The sequence below is a fragment of the Setaria viridis genome, chromosome 5 (assembly GCF_005286985.2).
Source record: "Setaria viridis chromosome 5, Setaria_viridis_v4.0, whole genome shotgun sequence".
NCBI classification, from domain to species: domain Eukaryota; kingdom Viridiplantae; phylum Streptophyta; class Magnoliopsida; order Poales; family Poaceae; genus Setaria; species Setaria viridis.
In genome coordinates, this window is record NC_048267.2 from 6,663,094 (window position 1) to 6,681,074 (window position 17,981).

The 17,981-nt window shown below is 46.6% G+C and overlaps 3 protein-coding genes across 3 annotated transcripts; 2 read left to right on the forward strand and 1 right to left on the reverse strand.

The window, feature by feature from the left end:
* The first annotated feature begins 1,115 nt into the window (after window positions 1–1,115).
* Window positions 1,116–5,357, forward strand: LOC117858804 (multicopper oxidase LPR1 homolog 2). Its single transcript, XM_034741938.2, has 3 exons — window positions 1,116–1,692; window positions 3,307–4,797; window positions 4,932–5,357. Exons 1-3 carry the CDS (start codon window positions 1,450–1,452, stop codon window positions 4,983–4,985), a joined length of 1,788 nt encoding a protein of 595 aa, XP_034597829.1. The 5' UTR covers window positions 1,116–1,449; the 3' UTR covers window positions 4,986–5,357.
* Window positions 5,358–6,782: 1,425 nt separating this feature from the next.
* Window positions 6,783–12,587, forward strand: LOC117854514 (protein INVOLVED IN DE NOVO 2). The gene is made up of 7 exons (XM_034736735.2): window positions 6,783–6,934; window positions 9,328–10,251; window positions 10,381–10,562; window positions 10,975–11,064; window positions 11,158–11,445; window positions 11,581–11,793; window positions 11,986–12,587. Exons 2-7 carry the CDS (start codon window positions 9,357–9,359, stop codon window positions 12,211–12,213), a joined length of 1,896 nt encoding a protein of 631 aa, XP_034592626.1. The 5' UTR covers window positions 6,783–6,934; window positions 9,328–9,356; the 3' UTR covers window positions 12,214–12,587.
* Window positions 12,588–12,795: 208 nt separating this feature from the next.
* LOC117854515 (multicopper oxidase LPR1 homolog 4-like) lies at window positions 12,796–15,027 on the reverse strand. Its single transcript, XM_034736736.2, is given in 5 exon segments — window positions 12,796–13,077; window positions 13,165–13,586; window positions 13,589–13,679; window positions 13,681–14,625; window positions 14,714–15,027. Coding segments are annotated over 5 exon segments (1,794 nt in total). The 5' UTR covers window positions 14,996–15,027; the 3' UTR covers window positions 12,796–13,023.
* Window positions 15,028–17,981: the final 2,954 nt, after the last annotated feature.

A 17,981-nucleotide genomic window follows, 5' to 3' on the forward strand; every position in this document is an offset into this window, starting at 1 on the left:
TGGAAACGTGAAAACCACTCTAAAATTCATACTTAGAAATTTTCAAAAAAATTAAAATGATGCACACATTGTGTATCTATAGATTTACTTTATTACAAAAGTTGAGATACAAACTCAATGTAGAAAAATTCATACAAAAATGACAAATTTTGAGTGCAAGTGCATGATAAGATAAAATTTTTGCAATTCATATGAACTTGAATTTTATCATTTTCATATGAATTTTTTTATAACGAGTTTGCATCTCAACTTTTGCAACAAAGTACATCTAGACAAATTATAAATGTGCATAGTTTCAATTTTTTTAGAAACTTCTAAGTATGTTGTTTAGAGGGGTTTTCATGTTTCCACCGAGATGGTGGTTTCCATCGAATATTTCCCCAAATTATTTAGCACAACTTAGATTGTATGCAGATCTTATGCATACAATTTGTACATACAATTTCTAAGGAATAAGTTTGTATTTTTATTTTTACAAAGTTATAAGTTTATACACATGATTTATACGCATAATATTTTTCTAATAATAACTTACGTGATAAATTTAGTAACGAAACTTTTATTATTTACATAACTTATATGCATAATGTTTTCTACAACTTTTATAAGAATGTTGTTAAACAACTTATATATGTAACTTATATGGATAATGATATTTACTTGATTACAAATGGTACGAACAAAATAATTGAACAAAAGATGGAAAAGAAAAAGAAACAGAAACGTGCGGCGTGCGGGCGCAAAGCGCGTAGCAAGCGTCGTTTGGCACGGTGGACCCCGCGGGACCCGGCCGCTTCGCGTCGCGTGCTAGGAAGCGCGCTGACGGCTGACGCGCGCTGGTAGGTTCAACTTCGCGGCCATGCCACCCTTATACCCAAGGCTACCATTCCCTGCATATCTGTCCACAGCACGTCAAAATTTATGTAATTATCTCGATTTGACGTCAGAAAATAATTAATTAATAAATCAATAAAGCATGATAAAAAGGAAACTTGTATAACGAAATTTGGTAGGAAGAGGACCTTCCCCATGTGAACAGAGAGAAATATTGGCTGACAGCTACTGCTATTCCATTTTTATGCTCGAGAACAATCAGAATATCAGATAATTGGTTCGAGAGGAGAGCAGAACGCCACATCTTCCCCTCAGCAAAAGTGAAATTCCAAGTCCACTAAAAACCAATGACACTCCCCAAGTCTAAAGCGGTCGAGATTCCTGCCCCCGGCGGCCGTCCTTAGATTTTTCTCTCGTCACCGGTCACCTCAAAACCAAGAACCAGGGGACAAACAGCGCAGTGCCGATCGGCCCATCCGCGTGCCAGCGGCAGGAAACTCCGAGCTCTCTACCAAGAACCTCCCCTCCCCTCTCCCTTCCAATCCTTGGCTACCTCTCTTCGTCTTCGTCCTCGACACCGTCAGTGACTCGGTGACATTGCTCGGCGTTTCAGCAATGGGGGAGAGGAGGTCCGCTTGCTTGCTCGCGGTGGCGATGGTGTTGTTGCAGGCGGCGGCGGCGGCGGCGGTGCTCGGTGGGGGCGAGCGGAGCGGTGGCGGGGCACTTCTGGACCCGCGAAGGCTGGAGAAGTTCGTGGACGAGCTGCCGGACATGCCGAGGCTGCGCGGGTACGGCGTCACGGAGGGCGGCGCGCTCGTCGCCGGCAACCTCACCATCGGCATGTACGACACCACCTGGGTAAGTACGCGAAACTCGATCGATATACTCTCCTTTATACAGTTTTTGGTTGATTTGTATGCATGATTTGTATCTTGCAAAAGGTTAATTTGTTCGATATGTTCTACGGCCTTCGAAACAAGATCGTCCAACTTAGTACGTCAAAAGAGTAATACGGTACGAACAAGGGGAGGACTTTGAACAATTCGCAACGACCTAGAGGCTAGAGTGCATCTGCGTAGGACTCCTGTTCAGTGTGTTCGTTGACTCTGTTTTCAACCGTACCCTCTGCAAATGCAGACTCATGATGTGTACAGAAAAAGAAAAATGCTAGGTAAAACTTATGATCAAGGCTCTGTTTGGATAGCTAGAGCCGATAAAAAACGGGATAGTTCAAAGCTGGGTTAAAAGCTTGATCTTGGGGTCATGGTGAGCTAGATTATTGCTTTTGGAATATAATTGTCTATTTTACCCTTAATTGCCACTCTACTCTCTCCGAGCAAATTAAATGTCAGTGGTAGGGTATTTTAAGCTGATGGGTATTTTGATCTTTTTGCAGTAGGTAAGTGATGACAGTTAAACCTGTTCGGTTACCTGGTAATGTTCGGATCAGCTAGAGCCAATATTAACTCGTTAGCCTTGGCTGGGTGGGACCCAAATAGACCCTAAATTGATTTAGGTTGCAAGGTAAAAGCAACACATCAAGAATAATTACTTTATTTGATTGTGCTGTTTCTCAAGGCTTGTGCACGGAATCGTTCGTCTTTAAAAGCGACATGGAACTCTAAATTATTTAGTATTAAAAAAGATTGAAAGATTGCACATACTCGTCTGCAATCTTCTAGCATGTTGACAAAGTAGCAGTGTTCTTTTCTCGGCTCTTTACTCCAAAATTGTTTTTAAGCTCATCGGCTCGTTATGAAATTAAAGCGAATACTGTTAGGTGATCGCAACGAATTTTTTTGTAGAAAGGAAGAAGGTTAGATGAAAAGTGAGAGGACACTGTGTGCTGTCATGCACTAACTAGAGTCGTTGTTAGCTCCTTGGATTGGAGGGACCGGCCTCTTTGGAGGTTCTATATAGGAGAACCTGCGAACTGAACTGAACTTAATCCATTCTTCTAAGAAACAGCAAGGGTTTCAGTAGTTTCGTGCTGATCTATAGCATATTTCCACATTCTTCTGCACTTACAATTCGTCGAAAAATAGGGCTATAGAAGGTGAAATGGAGATGTAAAAGGCACCCTCTGACGAATGGTGCCTTCAGCATGGTGGATCAGATTCACGAGCCACGACGACCGGCCAGTGGCCACCGATCAGTCTCACACTAGAATGCTAGTCAGCACTATCACAGTCCATGTAGCTCGATCATGGGCCACGCCCCCCACCTTATCATCAATGGCGGACAATAATTCAGAGTCTTGGAGCCCATTCAGCTTCCAGCCAGTGCCTTTTTGCAGACTTCGCACTTTCGCAGCAGCATCATAGTTCATGTGGGTTTGCCCTTCAGTGTCACCATCGCAATTCGCAAAGCATGGCAATTTGAAAAGCTATTTCTTTTTTTGCGAGCAATTTGTAATGTGAAATAAAATTCACTGTCTGAATTATTGATTTTTCTCCATGTGACTTGTGCCAGAAATTCCACCGCGACCTTCCGGCGACGCGGGTCTTCGCCTACGGCGCCAGCAGGGAGGCGGCCACGGTACCGGGCCCCACCATCGAGGCCATGCGGGGCGTCCCCACGCACGTGACGTGGGCCAACCACCTCCCGGCCAGCCACTTCCTCCCGTGGGACCCGACGCTCGCCACCGCCGCAGCGGCGGGCGCGCGCGGCGTCCCCACCGTCGTGCACCTCCACGGCGGCGTGCAGCACTCCTCCTCCGACGGCCACTCGCTGGCCTGGTTCACCGCCGGCCTCGCCGCCACGGGCCCGCGCTTCTCGCGGCCGCCGTACGCGTACCCGAACCGGCAGCCGCCCGGGAACCTCTGGTACCACGACCACGCCATGGGCCTCACGCGCGTCAACATCCTCGCCGGCCTCATGGGCGCCTACCGCGTGGTCAGCCCTGGCGAGGAGGCCCCGCTGAACCTGCCGTCCGGGGAGGCGTTCGACCGGAACCTCGTTTTGTTCGACCGCGACTTCCGCGCCGACGGGGCGCTCTTCATGAACCGCACGGGCAACAACCCCGACGTGCACCCGCAGTGGCAGCCGGAGTACTTCGGCTCCGTCGTCGTCGTCAACGGCAAGGCGTGGCCGTACCTCCGCGTGCGCCGGCGGCGCTACCGCTTCCGCATCCTCAACGCCAGCAACGCGCGCTTCTTCCGCCTCAGCCTGTCCGGCGGCCTCCGGTTCGTGCACGTCGGGTCCGATTCGGTGTACCTCGCCAGGCCGGTTGCGACGGAGAAGTTCCTCGTCGCGCCGTCCGAGATCGCCGACGTCGTGGTCGACTTCGCGGAGTCGAGCGCCGGCGCGGCGGTCCTGAGCAACGACGCTCCAGCCCCGTACCCCGGCGACCCGGGCGACAAGGCGGAGCCCGTGGCGGTAATGAAGTTCCTGATCGAGGACGCCACCACGGAGCCGGACACCTCGGCCGTGCCGGCGTCGCTGATGCCGCACTACCCGAGGCCGGACGCGCGGGAGGCGGCGGCGACGCGGCGCATCACCATGTACGAGTACACCAAGAACGGCACGGACGAGCCGACGCACCTGTACCTGAACGCGCGGTCGTACATGGACCCGGTGACGGAGACGCCGAGGGAGGGCACGTCGGAGGTATGGGAGGTGATCAACCTCACCGACGACAACCACCCGCTGCACGTGCACCTGGCGCTCTTCGCCGTGCTGGAGCAGCGGTCGCTCCGCCGCGTCGACGAGTTCAGGGACTGCATGGTGCGCCGGAACGACGCCGGCGCGTGCGGGATGGGCCGCCACCTCGCCGGCGGCCGGAGGCACGTCGTGCCGCCGCAGGAACGCGGGTGGAAGAACGTCTTCAAGGTGCGGCCCAGCGCGGTGACCAGGATCCTCGTGCGGTTCAAGCCGCTGGCGTCCGACGACGCGTCGCCGGAGGAGGACAGCCGCTTCCCCTTCGACGTCACGACGGGTCCTGGCTACGTGTACCATTGCCATGTAAGTCTTGCTGCACATCTAGTCCATCTGCCGAGATGATTTGATCGATTTCATTTCACCACTCTGTCAATCTGTATTCTGTCCTGAACAAGAATTCTGTTTTTTTCTTGCGTTCTGCCCTTTGATGAATGCAGATTTTGGACCATGAGGACAACGAGATGATGAGACCGATGAAGATTGTGCGTTGAACGATTCCCAGCAAAATTTTATTGAGGATTCGTTTCGCAAAAAGAAATAAAAAGGGTCTGTGTACAAGACACAGGAATTTAGCAAGAACAACTGTCAGATGACTGAACCTCCGAGACACCGAGTGGAGGATAAGACGATACCGCGATAAGATGCCCTTCAAGCTTTGACAGAGAGTTGATTGAGATGAACTGATCCAGTTTGCTGAGATGTTTACACAGTAGGACTAGGAGTGACAAGATATGTCCTGATTCAAAATCTCAAATACAATAACTAGTGTGCCACGAGCAGACAGCATTTGTCGAAGCAAAATTTATATGGTTCCATAGTTTGTTTATATATGATTGGCCCCAAACGGATGGCTAATTTTGACACGCATTTTTCCACCTCAGGTTACTCCTGCTACAGTATCCTGACAAGGAAAGAGCAATGCCACATTTCAAACATCTGAATTTTGGCTTCTTTGTAGTGGACGTCATGAAACTGAATGATGATCCAACGGTCAAGGCACGATCTTCAACCCATTTCCCATCTTTCTCCGTCGTGCCCCCGCTTCAGAGTCATGGACTCATGGTGACCACCGTCGACGCCTTGGCTCCGACATGTTCGGCGTGCTTGGATGCATGCCCGCCACACCCACATGCAGCGCATCGCACGAAAATGGCTACTGCTTGATTCCTGTCAAATCTTTGGCGCGCCACACGAAACTAGTTCATTTTTGCACTCGTGGCTTGCCTAATTATGGTGCTGTTTTCCCGCACCACAACTGCGGCGGTGGCGCTCGTGACTTGGCAGAGCGTGGCCTGCATCCAAGGAAACCCGTTGTCTTCGCTTGCTACCACTGTGGAAATCTATCGCTCTTTCGTCGGCGCCTGCAGTCAGCAATATCCTCACCGCTCCCATGTTTGTCAACGCCGCTAGATGGGCACCTGCGACCTTTGATCTAACCTGGCAGTAACCAAACCTCTCTTAAAATCCGAAATCATTGCGACTGGAGTGTAACGCAAGCAAGAAACGCATTGACTCGAAACTGCAAGAACACAGTCACTCGAAGTATAGAAAAGTGTGATAAGAAAATCTCTATCCAAAGTTTGGTGAAAGCCTTTAGTCACCGGGTTTTTTATTTTACCAAAAGCCCTCGTAATTTCTTATGGTCACGAGCCCTCGTGCATTTGATGCTTTCTGCTTTTGTGAAATTAAAAGTTAATAAAATAGGCTGAATGGCAAGGTAATCAATATGTCAAAATATGAGTGGTAATTTTACGAAGACCATCTTAGCAGTGGCAAATTTGTGAAGCCACATATTTAGAGTGGTAAAATTCTAAAATTTCTCTTTCTAGGTAGGAATGGTATGAAACTTCTACAACTGGACCATTTGGTTGCTAGCTACTATTTGCCGACATCTAACTTTTAGTAAGTGTGGTAAGAAAAAAGTGGCAAAGATATTTAAAGTCACATGTTGTCATGGCAAAATGAATCTTGCCACACTTTTTAACTCTACGATATGTGGAGAAAAAAATCTTACCGAAGTTTTTTTTTATACTTGTGCCTAGTTGCCAACCAAACACCAACCAAACGTAGTCAAATGTGGCTAAAGTTAGACCAAACGACACCAAAATGACAAAATCACTCGATGGTGAAATTGGATTTTGGGTTTTTGCCGAGGGAGGCAATGAGGCCTCACACCAATCAGCCCCAATTCAGCGGCCGAGATCCTCTTTTCAGCTGTTTTAAAACAAAAGGAGAACCAAAGGGGCAAAAAAAAGGAGAAGAGGACTGGACTACTGGAGTTCACGCCACTTTGACACCTCCACCTGTCCGTGGCCCACTGCCCACACGACACAACGCACGCATCGAACTGGACAGACGCGGCGTGGGGGGGAGGCAGCGCAAAACCCTCTTCCTCGCACGCCCCGCCTCCACCGACCGCCGCCGCCGCCGATCGCCGGAGGTATCCCCCACCCCTTCCTCCCCTTCACCCTTCCGTCACCCGCGTCTGTGTAGCGGTCTCTGCTGGGGGCTTAATTTCGCTGGGTGGAAAGGATGAAAACCCTGCCCACCCAACTCCAAGTCGTCCAGGCGGCCCCCCTTGGGAGGGGATCGCTGGGGAATGCGGGTTTTCTCGTCGCTCCGTGCGGCGATCGGGAGCGCGCGGCGCGGGTTTTCGCTTGTGAATTTTGGGCTTCGTCCGATCTGATCAGGGGTTGGAGATCTCGTGGGGTTCGATCCGGTGGCGACGCGTGGGGAAGGGAGTGGTCCCGTACGACAGAGATTTGTAGCCCAATGCATGCGCGGTGGGGTATTTTATTCTAGGGCGAGCCGAAATGCCGTTTTATCCCGGTCGATTGCTTTCCCAAGTCCTAAGATCCACTAGACTGGTTACTTAATTTTTTTGTAGGGTCCTGTTTACTAATGATTGAAGCATGTATGTGCTTCCATATAGTGGAATCTGGCATCGATGCCAAGTTTATCTGTGTCAGCGTGCGGTTAGCACCTTTGCATCCCCTTCACTGTGAAAAGTATGCTAGTTCATGAATTTGGCAGTCAGGCCTTTGCCCCCATTGTGCTTTGATTATTCTGAAGGTCTGAATTCTGAAGTCTCTGACGGGAGAATCGTTCGTACGAGCTTACTCTCTGCATCACAGTGCTCTGGGATTTGTTTACTTTTCATAATTGGAGTTGTACTGTGTTGTTATATGTACACTTTGTAGTCATGCATGATTTCTATTCTAAATTTCACCACGCTATCCATTGCATGGTTAGGCAAAATGCTGGTGGATGCAGTTTTAGCTACTTCAGTTTGCAGTTCACACCTCTTTCTTCTCCTTGGGCTAGATTTATATAGTGAATGAATGCGTACATGTTTGTTGCTTTGGCATAACCTTTTCAAAATAACTCTGCTTTACATTTGCCATATTTCCAAGCTCACTGGATGTTTTTTTGTTAGTGGTACTTTCATTTGGTACAGATTTTGTCGCATAAGATTATCTGCTAATCAGGCCAGTTTCAAGTGCAAATAAATGGATTACTGTGCAACCAGTTTTTGGGAACTTAGTGGTGTTATGGCATGTCTGCTCCATTGAGTGTGATTACTTACAAAAGTATTGCTGCTTCCTATTTCACTAAACTTTATGAAGTTTGTGCAATATAGAGATGATGAGATGGATCTTGTGATGCCTACCACCTAATCAAGTTATGCTTCTGCCTTTTAAACTTATACAATCGATGTTTACCAATCTCATTCTTTTTTTACATCCTTTTAATCCTAATATTGGGTGTGCATCACCTCCAGTACAGCTTTACCTCACTGCATGACAGCATCCTGCTCTCCCCTTGCCCGCATGTTTTCTTGATTCATGGCAGACATTTTCAGCCATATAGATCATCTATTAAAGATCAAATCTGAGTTGCTTGAAGTTGTCATTGCTGTCTTTGTAAACCTGTGTTGTATGAGATTGTTGTGATTCTTGGTATTCCTTTTTGAGCGGTGGGGTTTAGGAAGGGAGGACTTTTCAACATATAGCATCCTAGTTATCAATGAAACTAATGACTTAATATATTGCATCTGCTGCCTACCTTGCTGCTGCCCTGTGTATCACACGCGAGTCCACCTCTCTAGTGCTGGTTGATGGCTCAGTTCCTCACTTTACGGCTCACTGTATACTTTATGAGAAATTTCAGTAAAGGCATTTCGATCAAGTGCCATTAGTTAGATCTTGTGATTGAGGGGTGTTGGGTAGAATCAGATAAATAAAAATGTCTTTTGTACAATTAAACAGGCGCTGTTTTATCCATTTTGCCAAATTTGGGAGCTAGTTTTTTTGACCGAAGTCAGCAGGGGAAGCCCCAACCTATTTTTTTATATTTTTTTATTCCAGACCTGTTTAATTCGCTCCCACGGAGAGTCGAATCCAAACCTGCTGGATGCTACTCAGGTGCTCTAACCACTAGGCTAGAGGCCCTTTCACAATTTGGGAGCTAGTTGTTTACTCATTTTATTGATATGCTTTAAATATTCCTTTTGTCCTTGCCAATGGAGAGATTTTAAATGTGTCTTGCTTAATTGTATAGCAATTGTAAACTGGATGCTGAAATCTGCTAAAACTGATTCAATCAAGTATGTTTCAGATACCTTAGATGAACAATGTTCGTGTTATGAGAAGCTTGTAAAGTGTACCAAATGAAGCTATACACACATAAGACATGTTGAGGGTTGTTTGCTATGTTGGTTTTCGTGTTGTTCCTCTACACCATTCCAAGCTTTCATACATTTTCAATTAATGTTGTATGTTGACCAAGTTAATCAAAATGCTGAATTTATTTTCTCGTTTATTTATCCTCTAGGTCATTGCACGCTAACCTTCTATCTGAAAATGGGCTCTAGTTCAGAAGATGATTATGAAATTAGTGATTCTGAGATTGATGAGCGTGAAGCGGAGGTTTATGAACAATTAAAATCAGGAAACATAAAAGTGAAAGATCGTGAGGCCTACAGTTGTCCATTCTGCAGGGACAAAAGGAAAAAAGATTACAGCAAGAGTAACCTACTTCAGCATGCCACAGGAGTAGGTTCAGCTGCTAATCGACAAGCAAAAGACAAGGCAACCCACCGTGCCCTTGCCAAATATTTGAAGGATGAATCTGCCAGGTCATCTGAGCCACAGACACAACTGACCATGCTTATAGAGCCTCAAAATCTCGGAAACAGAGATGATCAGTTTGTCTGGCCCTGGATGGGTGTTCTAGTTAATGTGCCTACTGAGTGGAAGAATGGGCGCCAAGTTGGAGAGAGTGGAAATCGGCTGAAGGAGCAACTTTCACACTTCTGCCCACAGAAGGTTATTCCTTTGTGGAACTATAGAGGTCATACAGGCAATGCCATCGTTGAGTTTGCCAAAGACTGGACTGGCTTCAAAAATGCACTAGCCTTTGAAAATCATTTCGAGGCAGAGGGTTATGGCAAAAGGGACTGGAAGCTGAAGAAGTACCGAGGGTCAGAGATGTTTGGATGGGTTGCAAGGGTTGATGATCATAGATGTCAAGGGCCTATAGGAGACCATTTGCGAAAAAATGGTGATCTGAAAACTGTTGGTGATCTTGAAAATGAAGGGATCCGTAAAACTGATAAGCTTGTCGCTAATTTAGCAAGCCAGATTGAAGTAAAGCACAGGCATGTGCAAGAACTTGAATCCAAGTGCAATGAGACAACTGCATCGCTTGACAGGATGATGGAGCAAAGGGAGCAGCTCCTCCAGAATTACAATGAAGGTTTCTGTTGATCTTTTACTATTGATATATGTTTTACTATTTGAACTGTCAACATATATATCCATTTCTGTCCTCTAAGCATAAATGGAACTTCCAGTTGATAGTCTTTTATACTTTTTTTCTTACCAGAAATTCGCAAGATCCAGCAAATTGCTCGTAGGCATTCACAGAGGATCATTGATGAGAATCAAAAGCTACGTTCAGAGTTGGAGTCCAAGATGCAGGAACTTGACTCAAGATCCAAGGAGCTTGATGAGTTAGCTTCGCAAAGCGATTACGACAGAAGGAACCTTCAGCAAGAGAAGGAAAAGGTGTGTGATGGTTTATTGCTATTCTGCAGCTTTCTCCATTAAGAATTTTGAAGTTTGTGTTCTCTGCAGCCTTCATGCAACAATGATACCCCTTTCATTATGTATCTTCCTGGGATAAAACTTAAAAGCTAGTTGATTTTGTCACCACTACTTTATTGATCCCCTTTAGCAACCTATTGGTTAGTGTTTTGGTGATAATCTTATAGATGACTCTTCAATGAGTAAATGGATCCAAATTTCTCTATGACCCTACCATCCTTAATCTCGGGCAGTATAGTGATAACAAAATTCTACTTTGTTGGGCAGTATAGAGATAACCTATTGGCTAGTGATGAAATGCAGGGTGCTGTGAGGTAAGTTCTCTTTGGTGTGATATTCATGCAACTTATTTCAAGCTTGTGGTTGAATGCAGAACCAAATGAAAACTAAGCATCTTAAGATGGCAACAATGGAGCAACAGAGGTCCGATGAGAACGTTCTTAAGCTTGTGGAAGAACACAAGGTTTGGTTCTTGGTCAAATATATATTGTTTTATGTTATTTCTTGATAAACTACTATCTATGAGTGTCTTTGTCTTACTGTGTGTAAAATGCAGAGGGAGAAACAAGTTGCTCTGGAAAAAATCCTCAAGTTACAACAGCAACTGGACGCCAAGCAGAAGCTCGAGTTAGATATACAACAGCTGCAGGGAAAATTGGAAGTTATGAAGCATATGCCTGGTGAGGAAGATTCTGAATCAAAGAAGAAGATAAAAGAACTCAGTGAGGATCTACAAGATAAGTATGATGAAATGGAGGCAATGGAATCACTGAACCAGACTCTGGTTATCAAAGAAAGAAAGAGCAACGATGAGTTGCAAAATGCTCGGAAGGAGCTGATAGCTGTAAGCTACCTCATTGTTTAACCCAGTGTCCAATATTATGTTTTGTTGTGCTGTTTCAAATTAAATGGCACTTATATATACTTTTCTTTTGCTCACATCTCATGTCATTCCCCTTCTGGTGGTTGCATGCTGCAGGGCTTTAAGGAGCTTTCTGTTGGCCGAACAAATATAGGTATCAAGAGAATGGGCGAACTTGATCCTAAAGCATTCGGAAATGCTTGCAGGAAAAGGTTATCGAAAGATGATGCAGAAGTCACTTCTGCTATCCTTTGTTCAAAATGGGAAGATGAAATTAGAAACCCAAACTGGCACCCTTTCAAAGTTGTATTGATTGATGGAAAAGAAACGGTACGGACCCCGATCAGTTACAGTTGCTTTCCTGCTTCCCTAATTCTGGATATAATTGAGTCAATTACAATTTCTATTCATGCTTCCCTAATTCTGGTTTATAACTTGAGTCATTAGTTTCATGGAGGCCTTGCAGTTTTGCAAGTAGTTCCATGCTACATTCTAGCATCTGATGGGCATTCTCTGGTGCAGGAAGTTCTTTCAGAGGAGGATGAGAACCTTAGGAAGCTGAAAGAAGAGCACGGCGAAGAAATCTATGTGCTGGTAACAAAGGCATTGGTTGAGATCAATGAGTACAATCCCAGTGGCCGCTACCCTGTACCAGAGCTGTGGAACTTCAAGGAGGGCCGGAAAGCAACCCTGAAGGAAGCCGTCCAGCATGTCATGAAGCAGTGGCGGACTCACAAGAGGAAGCGTTGATCCATTTGTCATGTTGGGTTCTTCTGCCTGAGCTCTGCTGCGCTGGGCACTTGAACTAGGCAGGGTGTCGATGGTTTAAGTTAACTCCTAATGGTGATATTGGGTGTAGGCTATGGTTTACTAATATTAGCGTTAAGTTGCTGGGGTTCTTCTGGATTCTCCTGCTTTAGCATTGACATGAAATGCTGCTATAATTTCAGAATGTGAACAGCGTCATGGACCTACTGTCCAACTTGCCGAAGCAGAGGCATGCTAGAGCTTTCTGTTCATGCATCTTAGATGTGATGGGCAATGCTTGGCAGGCATATGTCCCTGCAGCACTCTTGAACGGCAAAAGTTTCTGTCAGTAGTTATTTAAGTATGCTGATGGGTGATATCATGGTTTAAAATTTCCAAGTGCCTGCAGTAACCTTGCCACGTAGTTTTTATGTGCTTTTGCATGTTTGTGATCTGGCTGCATTATACTGCTCTTCTTTCTACAACTACTAATAGAAGTAATGCTGGACATAACTAGAACGTATTGACTGCATCAAGGAGTAGAAAACAGAGGCAATCTACAACTGACGGATGACAAAGAATGCATATATAAATCATATACTTGCCAATCAACAGTATGATCAAAATGCTTACAATTGAGTTAAACAATAAATTAAAATTTACATACAAATAAATGAACATGAAATCGGAAATGCAATAATGAACATTTGTGTTCTTCATGGATGTTTCTGATCCCCGGAATTATCAGTTCCTCCGCAGGCAACAACTACTCTTCATCAACCAACACTGACTTACTGGATCTTGGAAATCTCTTCACGGAAGCAGCTTCAGTGGCCGGATCATGGCGTTGTCTTCGTGATCCAGGATCTGGACAGGATCACGATGCCACGTCAGAATATTTGTGGATTGGGACGATACATGAATGAATGAATCAGGGGAAGAGGTGGCGCTTACGTGGCAATGGTAGACGTATCCAGGCTCCGCCGTGGCGTCGAAGGGGTAGGGCTGGTCGGTGTCCACCAGCTTGAACGCCACCACCACCGTGGCCACGAACCCCGGCGGCATCTTCACCACGTTCTTCCACGTCTTCTCGTGCTCCGGCACAGTCACGACGGGCCCGACGGCGTGCCGGTCCACGCCGCACCTGACGGCGTCGTTGACCTGCGCCATGCAGCCGGCGAACGCCTGCAGGTCGAGGAGCTGCTGCATCTTGACGGCCTGGAACATGCCCAGGTGGATGTGCAGCGGGTGGTTGTCGCCGGTGAGGTTGATCACGTGCCACAGCTCCGTCGTCCCCGACCGCGGCGTCTCCGTCACGGGGTCCTCCAGCCGCAGCCCGTTGATGTAGAGGTGCGTCGACACCCCGACGGCGTCAGGTACTCGTACATCACGATGTGTCTCGTCTCCGACGCCGGCCCCGGCGACGCCACGCCCGCGTACGGCACCTCGCGGTCGCACCGTCGAGCTGTCCGGCGGGTCGCGGGGACCGTTCGGGGTGACCACGAACTTCATCACCTTGCCGTTGAGCGGCCCCGGCGCCGCGCCGGTCGGGAACGGGTGCGGCGCCGAGTTGAGCATCTCGACCTCGGCCGTCGGCGACGCGAAGGAGTCGACGACGACGTCGAAGATCTCGGCGGGGGAGATGAGGAGGCTGGGCACGGTGACCGGCGCAGTGAGGTAGGACGCGTCGGAGCCGACGACGTGGAAGGGCGTGCCGTCGGAGAGCGAGACGTTGAAGTAGCGCGCGTTGCTGGCGTTGAGGATGCGGAGCCGGTAGCGGCGGCGGTGCACGGCGAGGAACGGCCACGCCTTGCCGTTCACGGTGACGACCTCGCCGAAGTACTCGGGCTGCCACTGCGGGTGCACGAGCGGCGCGGCCCCCGTGGAGTTCATGTACAGCGAGCCGTCGGCGTTGAAGCTGCGGTCCGCGATGACGAGGTGGAGGTCGTCGCCGTTGCAGGGGAGGTCCATTGGCGCGTAGACCTCCGGCTTCTCGATGACGTAGGTGCCGAGGAGGCCGGCGAGGAGGTTGGCGCGGGTGAGGCCGAGCGCGTGGTCGTGGTACCAGAGGTTGCCGGGCGGCTGCACGTTGGGGTACGAGTACGTGGCCTGCGTCCACGCCGGCCCCGTCTCGCGGAACCCGGCGGTGAACCATGCGAAGGCGCTGCCGTCGGACTGCGGCGGGTGGGCGCTGCCGTGGAGGTGGACGACGGTGGGGACGCCGCCGTGGTTGGGGATGGCGGTGGGCACCGTGGGGTCCCACGGAAGGATGTGGCGGTCGGGGAGGTGGTTCTCCCACGTCACGGCGAGCGGCACGTCGTGGCGGGCGACGATCGTCGGGCCCGGGAACGTTGCGGAGTCGGCGCACTGACCGTACACGAACACCGGCGTCTCCGGCAGGTCGCGGTGGAATTTCTGCCGGCCACGAGTGAAATTGCGTCAGCGTAGTCCACGAGTCAACGTAGTGTAGAATTTTTTCCGATCGTCAGCTCTGTACACGTACCCACTTCTTTTGGAACATGCCGATGGTGAGGTTGACGGGCACGACGCGGCCCTGCTGGAAGCCGTAGCCGCGGATCTTGGGCATCTGAGGCAGCGGGTCGACGTACATCTGCAGCGACCCCGCCACCTTCTGTAGCAGCGCGCTCGTCACCGGCGGCGGCGGCGCCTGCGCGGACACCGCAACTCCGGCAACCACGACCGCCACCAGCGACGGCAGCACGGCAGCTACGCGGCGCAGCATCCACGCGTGGTTCCCCTTCCCCATGATCTGCATCAGAGACATTAAAGCCAAAAACGAAAGAATGCGATGACGAATTTCTGCATGTAACCTGGGTAGTACTTGAGAGGAGCAGAGGACTGATCAAGCTGACCTTGCTGGAGAGGGGCATGCAGAGTGAGAGGCTGGAAGGAGACAGGGGCGTGTGGCTGACACACGACTGATGGAGCTGCCAATCCAGGCAAGCCTGTATTTATAGGACTAATCGAGGCGTAAACAAAGTGATCAATAAGGAGGCAATTAGAGGGGTACGAGACGATGCTCAGTTAGTTGGAGCTGGCCGGCCTGCCCACCATGATTAGTTGTACTGCTTCTACACACTCCATTTTAAATACACAAGGCACTAGCCAACTAAGCTTGGAGATGGTCAATGGGAGCTGCAAGAAAGAGCTTCAGAGCTTGCTTAAGTCTGATCCAGTTAGATGGATGGCTTATTTTTGTCCCTGCTGCTCATTTTCATTGCTGTGCTGAACTGCTGATGTGGACTAATGCTGTTTCCACCTGTCCTGATGTGGACTTAAATTTTGGCAGCGCCCAGGTAAAGGGGATGAATTAATTGGTAACTATAGGACTAATCTCAAGGGATGGCAACATTCAGGCAAGTTTAATCTTTTGTTTGGAAACCGGGAATTTTTTTTAAAGAAATAGATGGATTACAAAGGGTTTGAAACAAAAAAATACCTCGCATTACAAGTACACCAATTATAAGATGTGCAAGACTGCAAGAGGCTGGATCAAACAGGTACTCTCTATTTTGCAAACCGATGAAAAACTCAACAAATCCAAAAACAAGAGTGCGAATTGGGGCCTCTAAAGCCACCACCAATCCTCTTTACTTTAATTGATTGATGAACTAGTTTTTTCTAAGAAAATTGTTACAGTAGATTTTTTTAAAAAAACTACTGCAATCTATTATCTTAATACAATAGTCTTAAAAGAAGCTACCACGTTCGTCGAGAGGGGCTAGAAATTACCACGTTAATCGAAAAAAGAGAAGAATATATGCATCCCTGGGGTGACATGACGGCACATGGTAGGATCAAGGATTGATTCATGCACCACGCCTCCCAAAGGTAGGCTAGGGACTTCAGGGTGGCGGCAACCGACTATCCATGTTCACACTAAGATAGTTATAACCGCAGACAACCTCCCCGGGTACAAAAGGAGGGGAGCATCTCTTTTTGGAAAAAAAAACACCAGAGGAAAGTAACAACTCACTGGACATAGAGCATTACGCTCTTGCGCGGCATGAACCTACGTAAACTACCGTATCAAAAACCCTCTCCTTAACTTGTGTGTGCCATCCCTGCTATGGCCGAATCTCAAAAAGGTCCCATCGGATCCACGCTCTCGATGCAAGACCACAATCAGTCACTGTAGAAAAATATCTCGGGGAAGTCAATATTCTCACGCCTAGATCACTGATTCACCTTTATCTTATTAAGCCACCACATTTAGAGGGTCTAGAAATACTCCCACGTTAATTAGAAAAAAAATAAGAGAATATAGAGCATCGGATTTTATGATGATATAACGGTCTAGAGTAATCGAGATAGTTCATATAGAATACAACTAATCAATATATTAATAAGTTCAAAATGTTTTAAAACAAAAAATTATATGATAATTTCTATATGGTTTGGGACGCACTAAAGCTAAATAAAGAGTACACGAAAACTAAAACTAATAACTAAATCTATGTTAAAAATGATAAGAAAATGCTTTTCCAAAATCCCTTGATATTGGTAATAGAAAACTCTTAAATAGACAACCCATTCAGATATAATTAGTTGATATATGAATTTCCAAATAAAAATAATATAAAAATATGTTGAAGTAATCAAATCCATTTAAACTATTCTACACAAACAATATAATAATATAAGGTAATTTATCATCATAACAAAAAATTCACAATAAAAATGTACATCGACAATCAAAAATATATATAAAAAATTATATTCATGTGAAAAAGTATAAATCTTTATGCATTGCTCAAAAATACCAAAAAGTATATTCCTATATAAGGTATTCCTGTTCTCTCTAATTTATGTTTGAAAAGACACGCCACAAAATGTGTCACTAGAAAAATATGATAATATTTTAGTCTATTACAATGACATGACTAACACAACTATATATATTTATTTATTTTAAAATAAAACATCCAAGAGGTATTAACAAAAAGCTAGCTACCCGCGCTAATTGCGCGGACCACCTTGCTAGTTATCTTAATACAACAGTGTTAAAAGAATCCACCACGTTCGTTAAGAGGGGCTAGAAATTACCACATTAATCGAAAAAATAGAAGAATATGGACAGTTGGATTTTATGAAGATCTAACGTTATAAACAAATCAAAAAAGTCCATTTCAAATAATACGACTAATTTCTACATGAATTGGTAAGCAAATAGTTAACTTAAATAGTTCGATACAATTAATAAATAATTAAATTAAATACTCTAAATTTGAAATTATAAATATAGAAAATTAAAATATTAATCACTATAATAATCGGCAAAGAAAGAAAAGACCATACACCACCGATCTTTGTGGGTTTATAAATTGTAACATTTAACTCTTGCTTAGAAACTTGAGGATCGATCTGGATTCTTTAGATGGAAAAAAAAAAAGGAAACGTGTAGATGAGACTACGGATTCCTTTTATGAGCATATGAATTCATACTTATTTATTACAGATATTAATCTGTTAGCTTTTATCATATTGATCAATTGTCACAATGTAGTCATCGGTCTAAGGCATTATGGTGGTTCTGCTAGATAACGGGACTGAAGTTAAAGGTTCACAACGCAACCGTGATAAAAAACCTGGGGAGAAGACAGTGCTTTCTGCATGGCCATGGCAGAGCTGCGGTACGGAGAATAAGTACTCGACAATGGCTGCTCAGTCATGCCGAAAGCGAAAGCTGCAATGCAATGCTCATCTAGAGTCGGCTTGCTGATGTTTCAAGGAAGAGACATTGATAAAAC